The sequence below is a fragment of the Neomonachus schauinslandi genome, chromosome 1 (assembly GCF_002201575.2).
Source record: "Neomonachus schauinslandi chromosome 1, ASM220157v2, whole genome shotgun sequence".
Taxonomy (NCBI): Eukaryota; Metazoa; Chordata; class Mammalia; order Carnivora; family Phocidae; genus Neomonachus; species Neomonachus schauinslandi.
In genome coordinates, this window is record NC_058403.1 from 7,671,264 (window position 1) to 7,683,386 (window position 12,123).

Here is a 12,123-nt window from a genome sequence, read left to right on the forward strand (position 1 = left end):
TTGGGGGGAAGATGGGAGGAGACAAGGGGAACTAAATATCACACGGGACAATCAGTTGTTGCAAAGGGCTACCCCGCTTTGCATCACAACATCCCCCGGAGCTGCTGCAGGGATAGGAATTCTTGAACCCTGGAAACTAGAAGGGACAAAAATGACCTAAAAAAAAGGGGAGGGGGGGCGCCTGGGTGGCTCAGTTGGTTAAGCAACTGCCTTCGGCTCAGGTCATGATCCCGGAGTCCCGGGATCGAGTCCCACATCAGGCTCCCTGCTCAGCAGGGAGTCTGCTTCTCCCTCTGACCCTCCTCCCTCTCATGCTCTCTGTCTCTCATTCTCTCTCTCGCAAATAAATAAAATCTTAAAAAAAAAAAAAAATTAAAAAAAAAAAAAAAGGGGAGGGGGGGAAGGGAGAGGAAGAGAAAGCAGCAGTCTCCGCTGGATTCTTCAGAGCCTCCTGGAACCTATTTTAGTTGCCCAATTAAATGAAAAAAATATATATCAGAGATACATCAGTTCATTTCCAAATTCACGAAAAGCCTGTCAAAATAAAAACTCTCTGGGCACCACAGGGATTCATCAGGACAACAATGCAGTCATTCTTAAATAACTAAGCTGACTTTAGCCCCGAAGATGAGAATCTATGTTAATTAAGATTAAATTAGTCTCACCCATTACTCTGCTTCTAAGGGTCCACCCAGCTGTCGGTGTGCTAGGTGATCTTGAACGTCAGGGTCAGCGTGGAGAACTGAGAGCAGGCTGCACTAGAGGCCAGTCGCTGACCCGTTGTGGCATCTGGAACAAGTTGCTTAACCTCTTGGGTTTTCTCAAATATAAAGGTGGTGTTGACCAGAGCTTCTCAAACTTGATCACACTTAGGCCTTGCCCAGGCCTCATTCAGATGCAGATTCTGAGAGTGTGGGCGGGACCGGAGATTCTTGCCAATCCCAGGCCACCCAGAGTGACCATTTCCACCCCCCTGAGAGACCCCCGAGGGTCAAGGAAGGCATGATGGGGTTAATTTTGGGAACAGACAGGCTGCTCATGTTGAGGTGCCCAGGCTCTGCTCTTAGCCCCCTATCCACCACCTCATCACCAGCACCTGCCTGAGAAGCACCCAGGCCTACCAGCCCCAGGCCCAACTTCCCCACCTTCAACCCATTCTCTTGTGGTAAATTAGCCACTGGACCTCTTCACTTAGATGCCCTGTAAGCCCTCCACGCTCCATGTCCTGTAACCAAACGCATGGGTATCCGGCACACCTGCTTCCCCTTGAGTGCTCCAGGCACCCACAATCAGCACTTGGCCAACTGCAGAGTTGCCCGAGCCAAAAAGCTGTAAGAAACCCAGTTCCTCTCCTCACCACCTCTCACTCTATCCAATCAATCCCTAAGATCAATCAACTTCCCTTCCTTAATAAGTAGACCCCAACCACTTAAAAACTTGTATTGGCAAGGCCTCTTGATTTCTCATTACACCAGGCTTTGAACATACTCTTGCCTTCTCCTAGATTCTAGAACATTCCCACCACTTCAGCCTCAATTCCTCAGAGAAACTCATGCCAGCCGCCAGACCAGAACACACTGGGCTTATTTGGGATTATTCACCAACTATCTGCCCCTACCCCCAAAAACCAAACAGTGACATGCTGGTTGGTCATCCCTAGGACACAGCTAAGTGTCTTGCACAGGACAGGCATTCATGATTTGTCTTCCGTAGTCCTCATATCAGCTGCCCTAAGATCCCCGAAAAATATTCTTTCTCTTCAGGGTAGGACTTCCCATTTTTAAATTCTTTGTCCAGGATTAACCACTTTTTTTGATTTGGGGTGTCTTCTGCAGGAGGTAGGGGAGGTATTTCAAGTTCATGGTCTTGACCCAACCAGTGAAGGACAGTGCAGCCCTGCTCCTTGCACCCAGTCGCTGCCGGCCCCCCTCTGCCAGAGCGCACGCGGCATGGCTCGCATCAGCAGGGCTGAGCTGGGGAGAAAGGCCAGTTAGTAAGGATCCACACGGAAGGCCTCCAACTTGAATCTTCTTGGCCACGACACAATGGGCAGGAGGCTCCTTCAGAAAAGCAGGGCTCTGGGAAGGAAGACACCAGGCTTGCCAGCGCCCACACCCGCATGTGGAGGAAGACCTAGGAGCGAGTCGGCCGTGGGTCAGAGGGTGGTGGCAAGTAGAGGACTGCTGTGTAAGCAGCCTGCAAACAGCAAAGCACCGAGCAAGTCTGCGAGGAGGAGGAGCCACAGCCCAGAGCCAGGGAGACTCAGCCTGGCCCACATGACCCCAGGGCTGTGCAGCTGGTGCGGGACTCCTGCGGGCCAGGCCCCGCACACCACAGGGGTGCCGCGTGCAGCCGGTGTAAACAGGGCAGGCCAAAGACGGAGAGCTGTCAAGAGGCACGAAGGCCAGGGCGCCTGGGTGGCTCAGTTGGTTAAGCGACTGCCTTCGGCTCAGGTCATGATCCTGGAGTCCCGGGATCGAGTCCCGCATCGGGCTCCCTGCTCGGCAGGGAGCCTGCTTCTCCCTCTGACCCTTCCCCCTCTCATGTGCTCTCTGTCTCTCTCATTCTCTCTGTCTCAAATAAATAAATAAAATCTTTAAAAAAAAAAAAAAAAAGAGGCACGAAGGCCAGCCCGTTCGGCTCACAAGTAGAAGGCTGTCTGTTGTTTGAGTTTTAGGTGTGTGTTGGGGGGCGGGGGGTAACGACTGTACCTCCCAGAAGAATTTTATCTACCTCAGGTGAACACATAGATCCCATTATTAGATCCATCATTTTCACCTTTTTCCAAAGCCTCGGGCCCGTGGAATGCACACGTCCCCGCGAGGTAACGTCAGTCACGTATATTCTAACGCAGATGAACGGGCTTTTTGCCCGTTTGTCCTTATGCTTGCTCTAAGGAAGGGACGATCCCTTGGGAATGAAAAAAGAGATCACACTGAGGGACCCTGAGCTGGTGCAGGTACACACTCCCCTAACATAGCAACAAAGTAAATTAAAAAGCAAAACTCAGCAGCAGCTAGCCCCTGATGCTTTCAAAATAGGGGTTATAACCAAGTAAGTTCTGAAAGCTTCAATATTATCAGTTTATGAACCTGGAAACTGACCACTTCCTTATCCTCTTTTTCTCCCTGATCTGAGGCACAACTCTGAAGGCTAAAAACACAACAGATATGCCTTGGGGTGGACGGGACGAGTGGAGAGGGGCCACTGGACTCCTGACGGCCAGGTCTACCCACAGCGCCTTTCCACAGCTACTCCTCCAAACAGCCTCCCTGAAGTTGTAGAGAAAAAGTCTACTTAAAAATCGTCCTTTATAAAACATTTAATTATCATACATTATGTCAAACCAAACTACAAAACATACCTCAAAATTCTAAAATAGATAGAAGTAGCAAAATCTAGTAGTAAAGTTCACATCTAGTTACAGACTGAAAACTGAAAAATAATCCCGTGTAATCATTCACAGAAAACACTACTCACCTTGTCTCCCATGGTGTTCACTGGGTTCATATAGAAAAAGTAGATTCATTCATGCTGCCGACTCAAACTCTACATTTAGTCACAAATTATCTTTACTCAGTGCTTCTTATACTGTGCTAAGACCCTTACGTCCATTAGCTCACGGAAGCCTGCATCGACTCCCACCTAGTGGATACTACAGTTATTCCCAGTAAAGGGACGTGCCCAGGACTGGACCCCAATTCTAAAGCTGAAAACCATAGTCACTGCGTCCTGGGGCCTCCACAAACATTTGCTTGCTCAGACCCACGCCCTGAGGACTCCTCCCCTGTTTTACAAAGACCACGTGAGGCCGAGCTACTAAGGATCAGGTCCCAGGCCTGCTATTGGGAAACTTAACACCTCTGAGAGCTACTGAGATGTCACATCAACCCATTTCCAAAAGGGAAGAGGACAGAAGACACAGATTGTGCAAGTTTTACATACTTGTATCTGGTAATTTCTGCCTCTCTTGGAGGCTTGTTTATAACGCTGTATAATGCGGTGTAAGTTGTGAATTTTAATTGTTCATTTATATATTTTATACCTTGTTCAATTATTTATCAACATATGACTATACGTATAAAAACGTCAATAATAAAACTATACTTTAAAAAGCTCTTTCATTCAGACTTCTAAGATGAGCCACATGCATCTCCCTGCCCCAAATCCTGCAGAATCACCTGTAAAGCGGCTTTGCACACACAGATGCCCAGGCCCCAAACCCACTTCCTCCATCCTCCACCAGCGACTTGGCCATTGGTCTACCTCCCCATTTACCAAAGGCGCTTTCTTAGCCGCGGTGACCCCCCCCCCCCCCGCCACTCTGGCACGCCGCTCCTCCAGTACCCAGGTGAGCCGGTGAGAGCAAAGGGAAGCCGGCGGAAGGCTCGTGTGCGTCTCGGCGCTGCCCTGAAGCAGGGTTCCCAGCTTCTCCTGTGGAAGGCGGGGGATTCACGACAGGCCAGAGCTGCAAGTCACACACCCCACTAACGCGTCAACAAAAGGACACGCTCTCAAGGTGGGCAACCATGAAAGACGAACTTCTTCCGGCAGAGACCGCGCACGGAAACCTGTGGTATCCGGGGTAGAGGCTCCTGCTATCCGAAAATAGAGAATTTTCTGAAAACTTTCTGTAAGCCGACTTTTTCTCACTGACTGCAAGAAATCACAAGAGGATTTTCGCTCTTAAGAAAAAGCTGTTATGGGGGGCACCTGGGTGGCTCAGTCGTTAAGCGTCTGCCTTCGGCTCAGGTCATGATCCCAGGGTCCTGGGATCGAGCCCCGCATCGGGCTCCCTGCTCAGCCAGGAGCCTGCTTCTCCCTCTCCCGCTCCCCCTGCTTGTGTTCCCTCTCTGGCTGTCTTTCTGTCAAATAAATAAAATCTTTAAAAAAAAAAAAAAGCTGTTATGGTACGACTGTAGGTCTGTCTTTTGTAAAAGCAAAGGCAAATTTCTGGAAAGCAGGGGATACCTGCACCCGGTTATCATGCGTGGGCTTAAATCTGAATGTTTCCGTTGGAGAAATGTTTTGTCCTTTGAACAAGATTTAGGTTAAGAAATCGGGAAAAAATTAACGATGACAAATACCTTGCGCTCTCCGAAAGTTAAGCAAGAACACCCCGGTTCTTTCTCTCTTCTCACCTCAAGCAACTGAAACCTGGGACTGTGGGTGTCCATAATGCCAGACACACACACACACCCCCGATGGTCCACTTACCTTAGTGAGTCTTACACAAAAAATACCTAGTGCTTTAGTTTAAATATGTAACAACGGCTAGTACAGGGTGAAAGGCCAGATGACCCAGAGGACCGCTCTCAGTGAATACACTGACAGGGGGACTGCTATGCATTAGGAGGGACAACAAAGAATAAAATAAACTATTTTCTTAGGTGTTTTCTTACTTTTTCTCCTAAAAATGACTCAATGTGTATTTTCACCCTAGAATATTAAGTCTAGGGAAGGAGATCCAAGAGACCATCTGCTCTACTCTGACACCAAAGGCTTCTCAATGCGGGGCCACCAGATGTCCCAGGGAGCCTTCTAAGAAATCTGAATACAGTCTCCGTATACCAAAGTCGGCGTCCCCCTGCCCCAAGCCTTCGTCTTAAAATTTCAAATCGTCTTCATATATGGCACTAAGGCCAACCTCTGTATCTGGAACAAATCACCTGACCTATTAGTTATGGTCACCACTACAAAAATGCATGTAAAAATGAGTTACTGAGCTTGTAGTCTGAGAGTGAACAAAGTAAAGGCCAAAAGGAAATTGTGGGACCTGGAAGAAATTGGGCATTTGCTATCTTGTCTTTGTAGTTTATGTACTTCCTTACTATAGGACTCATTTTAACAGTAAGTTTAACAACACAGGAGCTGGAAAAGAGGGTACAGTGACAAACGCAATAGGCATACTGTGGTCCTCCTAGAATGACTGCAGCCGTAATGATTTTTTACAGATAGGTCTAACATTTACTAAAATAAGCCTAGGATTTTTGAAGTCTGATACCATACAAAATGTGCCACTTACCTAAGTAAAATGCTCATACCCTAAGAAAAAACTAAAGCAAGTTTTTCTTTCTTACATGTTAAGTCTAACTCTGTGTGGCCACCCTGCATTCGACAGAATCACATCTAACTTTTTAAGTAAGGTTTTTTGCCTTCTTGACAAGCATCTTAATATATACTTACAGATTAGTTTATAAGAAGAGAAGACTTTAGGTCAGACATGAATACACTGTGGCAGGAGTTTCAGACTCTGTACAACAAAGTCCCTGACTCGCCCCCTTACACGGATCTGGGGAAGGAGGTACAAGACGACGTGTATTCCCTCTTCCTTTCCAGCAGGTCAAAGCCTCTCAGAGAAAACCACTGACCCCTCACAGCCATTCTGAACACTACAAACTATTAGCACTTTGAATCAGAGAGAAACTGAATATAGTTAATCACCCATTGAGAGAATCCATCTTAAAAATGAAAATGATCACAATCAAAACCTCCAATCTTTACTTCCTGAGATCTGGGACGCCTACCTAGGTCAACGTAAATACTGTTTTCCTTTTCACACCTTTGACCAAACTTACACTCAATATACCCTACCAGACCATTACCTGGACCAGGTTAATTGCATAGGAATATTTTTACTATGTTTACATTTTTCTTAATTTTAAAAAAGCATAGTAAAGAGTCTGAGGACAAATTATTCAACTGTTTATCATACATAAGACCGCATGACTATGATACAAAGGGGGGTTCTTTTCATTTAACGTTACAATATACACAGCAAGTCCGGACCAGATCTTACAATCTGCACACAGGTATTTAACCTTTTCCATGCTGTTTATGTTTTACAATGCACAGAAGTCCTGTAACCAAACCGTGTAGTAAAGCACACAAAACTGGACTGTAACATAACACAGTATGCAGAAGCATTGGATTTTATGATTTCCTTTATGTAAATAGCGATTTAAAAACTGCTTTTTGTTTTTTTGGTGCTTGCTAAGATGTGGCAACCAGCACAGAAAAAAATGACCTGACCCATATAATATCTTCCCCTTATATTCCTAAACAGCAGTAACTACTGATTCCTTTTGATATTGCTATACTCAAGATGATATCCTTTTATTCACTGTAAACCTTCATGAACTACCAAGTTCAAAAATCATCCACAGGCTTGACATTTAATTACAAAATAAATATGGATTTCCTGATTAACAACAAAAAAATTCTGTGGATTATAAAAACGGGTATTTCCAAGTTTCCATTCACATTCACATCGTTTTAAGCCTTTCTTTTGTCACTGTTTACATATAAAAACCTGCTTTTGTTCAGAAAAAATTGACCTAGTCAGCCACATGGAATTGACCAATAAAAAGTAATGTGGTGTTCTGCTGAGTTGTTTTGAACAGGGTTATCGGCAGAGGTAGATTACTGCTTCTTTCCTAGGCTTCTTTTGATCCTGGACAGATAATTACTTGTCTTCATTCTCCCAATTCAACCGCTCAAAAGTATAACACCCTAAAATTGGTCAATTTAAAATGGGAACACAAATTTAGCAACTGCCAGACTGTGTTACATTAAGGCAGCATAATCTCAGAACTAGGCACCTGTTAAAACACCAGCTTGTCCACTTCAGGTCACGCAGGAGAGTTCTGCTTTACTTGCGCTTGTATTTTGGACCTGTTGGTGCAATCAAGGTCTTGCTTTCAAGTTTACAAGTAGGTTAATCAGGAATACAAGAATCAACTGCTGGTTCCATAGCTTCTGGATCCAGTGTCCCTTTACCTTCAGAAGCCTGAACACATTTAGAATGTAACAGATGGTGTAATCTTGAATTAGATGTCAATCTATTAAGCTCAGTATACAGACTGCTGTAGATGTACTGGCTATGGATTTAACGACAGTTCCAGTTTTGTTTAAGCAATAGTACAGCCATAATTTTCAACTGACATTTAAAAATGGTCTAGTTACACCTTGTGTCAAAGTGCAGAACTGCTACATTATTGGTTACAGACATCTATGTGCTATAAAAACAGCTTTGGTACAATAAATTATCAAAAAAGAAAATAAATTTTTGTAAAATTCACAGCATAATTGTGAGGCAAAAAAGCAGTCACATAAAATTCTGCATTTTTTTTTTAAAAATGTTCAGGATGAACAGAAGACATCTTTGTGCAGAAGAAATGGTGGAGATACCACGTGCCGAGAAAAAAAGCAAAAAGAAAAAAAAAGTAAAAAGCAGGAAGGGACACAGCTGTAGCTATTTCCATCAAAGCAAACCACTACTTCTGTGACCTTCAACCAATAAGGAAGTCAACTTTATGACACACGCAAAGTGACCTTGCAATACCTTACAATTAGTGGGTCACAAAAGTCTATTTTAAAAGAAAGGCCTCTTGAATTACCCATTCTCTGTGTTTTCAGCATTAAGGACTGTCTGCAAAAGCATGTCCAAAAGTGATTGCATCTGAAATGGTAGGCTCTTCTAATTTCGAGTCCAAATCCATAAGGCCAAAGGTTATCCCAAAGACCACCACTCAGACCTCCCCAGGACTGGCCACGACTGACCCGTTGATTGCTTCTCAGTGCACCTTGGTTAGGAGACCGGTCATGTTCCATTTACTATCTTACTGTGGCCTCTACAACAGGAGACCCACAGGATCCCATGTAATTGCTGCTTTGCTCCTCAGTAGGTTCAGACAGGAGAGTTCTGATCCCCGCCACTTAGCATGCTTACTGTGCCTTACACACTCCAATACAACCGTCCCTTCCATACAGCTGAAGGTGATGTTTGTGTAAGCTGGAGGTCCCTCTTCCTTACAGTACTGCATTTCCGTGCCCAAGTGTGTTTAGAGGACTTAAAAACCCAAATTTCCCACCCCCCCACCCAAACAAAACAAACAAGAGGGGGGAAAAAAAAGGGAGGAAAAAAACAAAAAGAAAAAAAAAAAACACCCTTAAGGGGCCCTTTATGCAAATTATGTGCAGTGCCTTTTTATTTTAAAATTAGTTGGCAAATGACCAAGACCAACATGTGAACATTAACTTTTGGGGAACAGAAAGACAAAAAAAACCCCACTATGACTGGGGTATGGCAAGTTAAAATGGGGGAGGCAAAAAGAGGACACCTCTGCGCTATCCATGACGATGGGTTTGGACATGGCTCTTTTAAAAACTTCATTGTCCCTTTGCAATCTTTTCAAGTTAAAAAAAAAAAAAAAAAAGCTTTGCCCTCTTGTAGCGGTTCAGTGTGTTAATCTCCTTCTGATGCAAGCAGCTTTGCACTTTGTTTTTTGGAAAAAAACACCACTTCTATAAAAACACACAAGAAACAAACTCAAGTTTCAATTTAGTCACGAGCTAGCTACAGAACTCTGTTGCACACAAACTCCTGTCATGGGGGACTCTTCTCTATCAGCCCCTTGCCTCATTGTCATATGTCCTTCAGTCATGTAATGTGTAGGACCTGTATTAGCAGAAAATTGGTATGTTGGATGTCCAGCTATGCCAGTCTCTTGGCGGGGATTGGAGTAGACGGTTAAATTAACGTCCATAGCTCCATTCTGTCCAAAGTCCAAGGTATTAGCAGCCACTGGGCGATTCTGGTAGGCCTGATTGCCTTGATTACCAGTAGAGGAGGAAGATGTAGAGGAAGAAGTAGTTGAGGAAGACAGGGATGTCATGGAGTGGTGACTATGGCCAACCTCCATAGAATCCTGGGTAGAGGAGCTATTCGTTGGAGAATTGTAGACCCTTGGCCTGGTCCGGTTACCCAAGGCTTGTTGTCCGTGGTGGTGGTGGTGGTGGTGGTGGTGGTGGTGGTGATGGGAACTGTTTCCATGGTGATGATGCAATGCATTCTGTTGAGGGGCTACATGAAAGGTTGTTTCTTGAACGGGATGAGTTTCAACAGTGACCTGTGTAGGAGCTTCAGTGCCTGACCAACCAAGGGGAGCAGGAAATTGTTGACGCACCTGTAAGAAGATTTTTAAAGGATTTATTCAGAGTACTGTTTCCAAGCTTTAATTCATCTTTAGTCAAAGGCTATTAACACTAGCATTTACACTAATTAGAGACAGGGGATTTTGAAACTTCTAAAGTGTTAGTTCTGTAATGCAAAATTCCAAAGATATTTGAGTGAAAAAGTATTTTACTGTGAAAGCTGCAATTTCTAGCAAGCTATACCCATAAACAGGCTCATATATTTCACTGGCCACTTTCTTTCCTTGGGAGCATTGCTTATGCCACGGATCAGCAAACTTTTTCTGGAAAGGGCCCGATAGTAAATATTCTTGACAGGTTCAAAATGAATTTACTTTTCCTGTAAAGCCCCCCTTCTCTCCATCTTTCCTGTTTCCGTAAGAACACCCTTTCCATCAGCTGCTCAGCAATTCCTCCATCCAAACCATCAGCAAGTACCACTGAGTCGGCCTTCAAAACAGAGCCCCAGCCTGACCTCTTCCCTCTGTGTCCACCACCATCCCTCTCTCCCAGGCTCCTACCATCTATCTCTTGCCTGCATTGGTACAACAGCCCCCTAAATCAGCTCCCAGCTTCCACCCTTGTGCCTTTTTCCAATCCATTCTCCATAGTGAAGAATAATCTTTTTAAAAACACAAATCCAATCACTTTCCTATTTCAAATCCTTTGATGATCTCTCCATGCCCTTAGAAAAACAAAATAATCCAAACTCCATATAGCGGTCTGCCTCATCTGGCCAATGTTCATTTCTCCAAACTTCTCCTCGAGCTATCCTTCCTCTTGCTACCTGGGTTCCAACCGTACCACCTCTTCCTTCTATTCCTCCACCTGGTAGTCAGTCTCTTTCAAATGTCTCAGGGCATTTGTGTCTACTGTTCCTTCTTGCCTAAAATGCTCAGGCTTCTAATTTCTGCTTGGACGCTTCTTTCTCATTTCAGTTCGAGTCTTCTCTGACCACTCTGGGTAAGGCTGCCCCAACTCCTGTGGCAGAAGCCACTAGCTGTCCACATGGCTGCACCACACTTCCCAGCCTCCCCTGTACTTAGGTATGGCCACACGATGAAATTTTAGTCAGTGGAACATGAATGAAAGTTTCCATGTCATGGCCAGACCTGGCCCACAAATACTTCCCACACCCTGCCTAGTGGATACAGCAGACAGGTAGGCCCTAAGGGATGGAGGAGCCCAGGACATGGGAGAGAGCCATGCCACCAACCTGAACACCCACAGAACTGTTCCATAAAAAAAGAACTTCTTACTCCTTTAGCTACCATATTGTGGGGGTCTGTTATCAGTTTCGTCTACTTGAATCGTTAACACATCCCACCCAACGAATACATCTATATATACCTGTATCACATTATCCTGTCCTGTTTCCTTTTTATCAATTAGTGGTATCTGCAATTTCTATTAAGTTGATTTTGTTCATTTACTGGCACTATAAGCTCAAAGAAGGCAAAGCCTGTGTCTTTTTTACCAGGAGCCAGCGTAAGTCATTAAGTATTTACTCAACAAAGGTAGTCTAAGAACCAAACTTCAAGAAACACCACTGAAAACAATCCAGTAGAAAAATAGGCAGAAAGTTCTCAGAAAATACTAACGGTTCTTCAACTATGAAGCTACTCAAATGCACATATAAAAAGAAATAAGCAAAATAAAAATATCCTCTGTCCAATACCACTGGTCATTTCAGACTGATTAAAGGTGATCACACCGACTGTATTCCAAAGTCTTGTTAGTGGAAGGCTATACTGGCAAAATTTTGGAGAGCAATTCGGCCGCAGCTATAAAAATCACAGATCACATCACTCTCTGACCTGTGATTTCACACCGAGGGGTTTCTATCACAGTTACACTGCATGTGTCTGAGTGATATGTGTATGCCATTCCAGCATCATCTGTAATAGTAAGAAAAGACTACAAGTTAACTAACTGTCCATTAACAGTGGCCTGGGGAAATGACTTATGGATATCTAAACAGCAGAGTACTGTGTGATTATGAAGAAAGAAAAGGAAGAAAAAGTTCTCCATGTACTGATATAGAAAGAGCTCCGTATATGTTAAAAAATTACATGTAAAACATGCTAAAAAAAACCCAAAACACAAAAACAAAACACTCAAGATGTGAAAGTGTGCATAGCATGCTAT

General features: G+C 44.3%; 1 protein-coding gene across 3 annotated transcripts in view; it reads right to left on the reverse strand.

Moving 5' to 3' along the window:
• Window positions 1-6,690: 6,690 nt before the first annotated feature.
• DYRK1A (dual specificity tyrosine phosphorylation regulated kinase 1A) overlaps window positions 6,691-12,123 on the reverse strand; it is a 149,400-nt gene continuing 143,967 nt past the window's right edge. For 2 of the 3 annotated variants that reach the window (XM_044919389.1, XM_021678060.2), the window contains one exon: window positions 6,691-9,968. In XM_044919389.1, the coding sequence (XP_044775324.1) occupies window positions 9,348-9,968 (621 nt within the window). In that variant the 3' untranslated portion in view covers window positions 6,691-9,347. The remainder of the gene's footprint in view (window positions 9,969-12,123) is intronic. The other variant, XM_044919397.1, reaches the window with a different exon arrangement.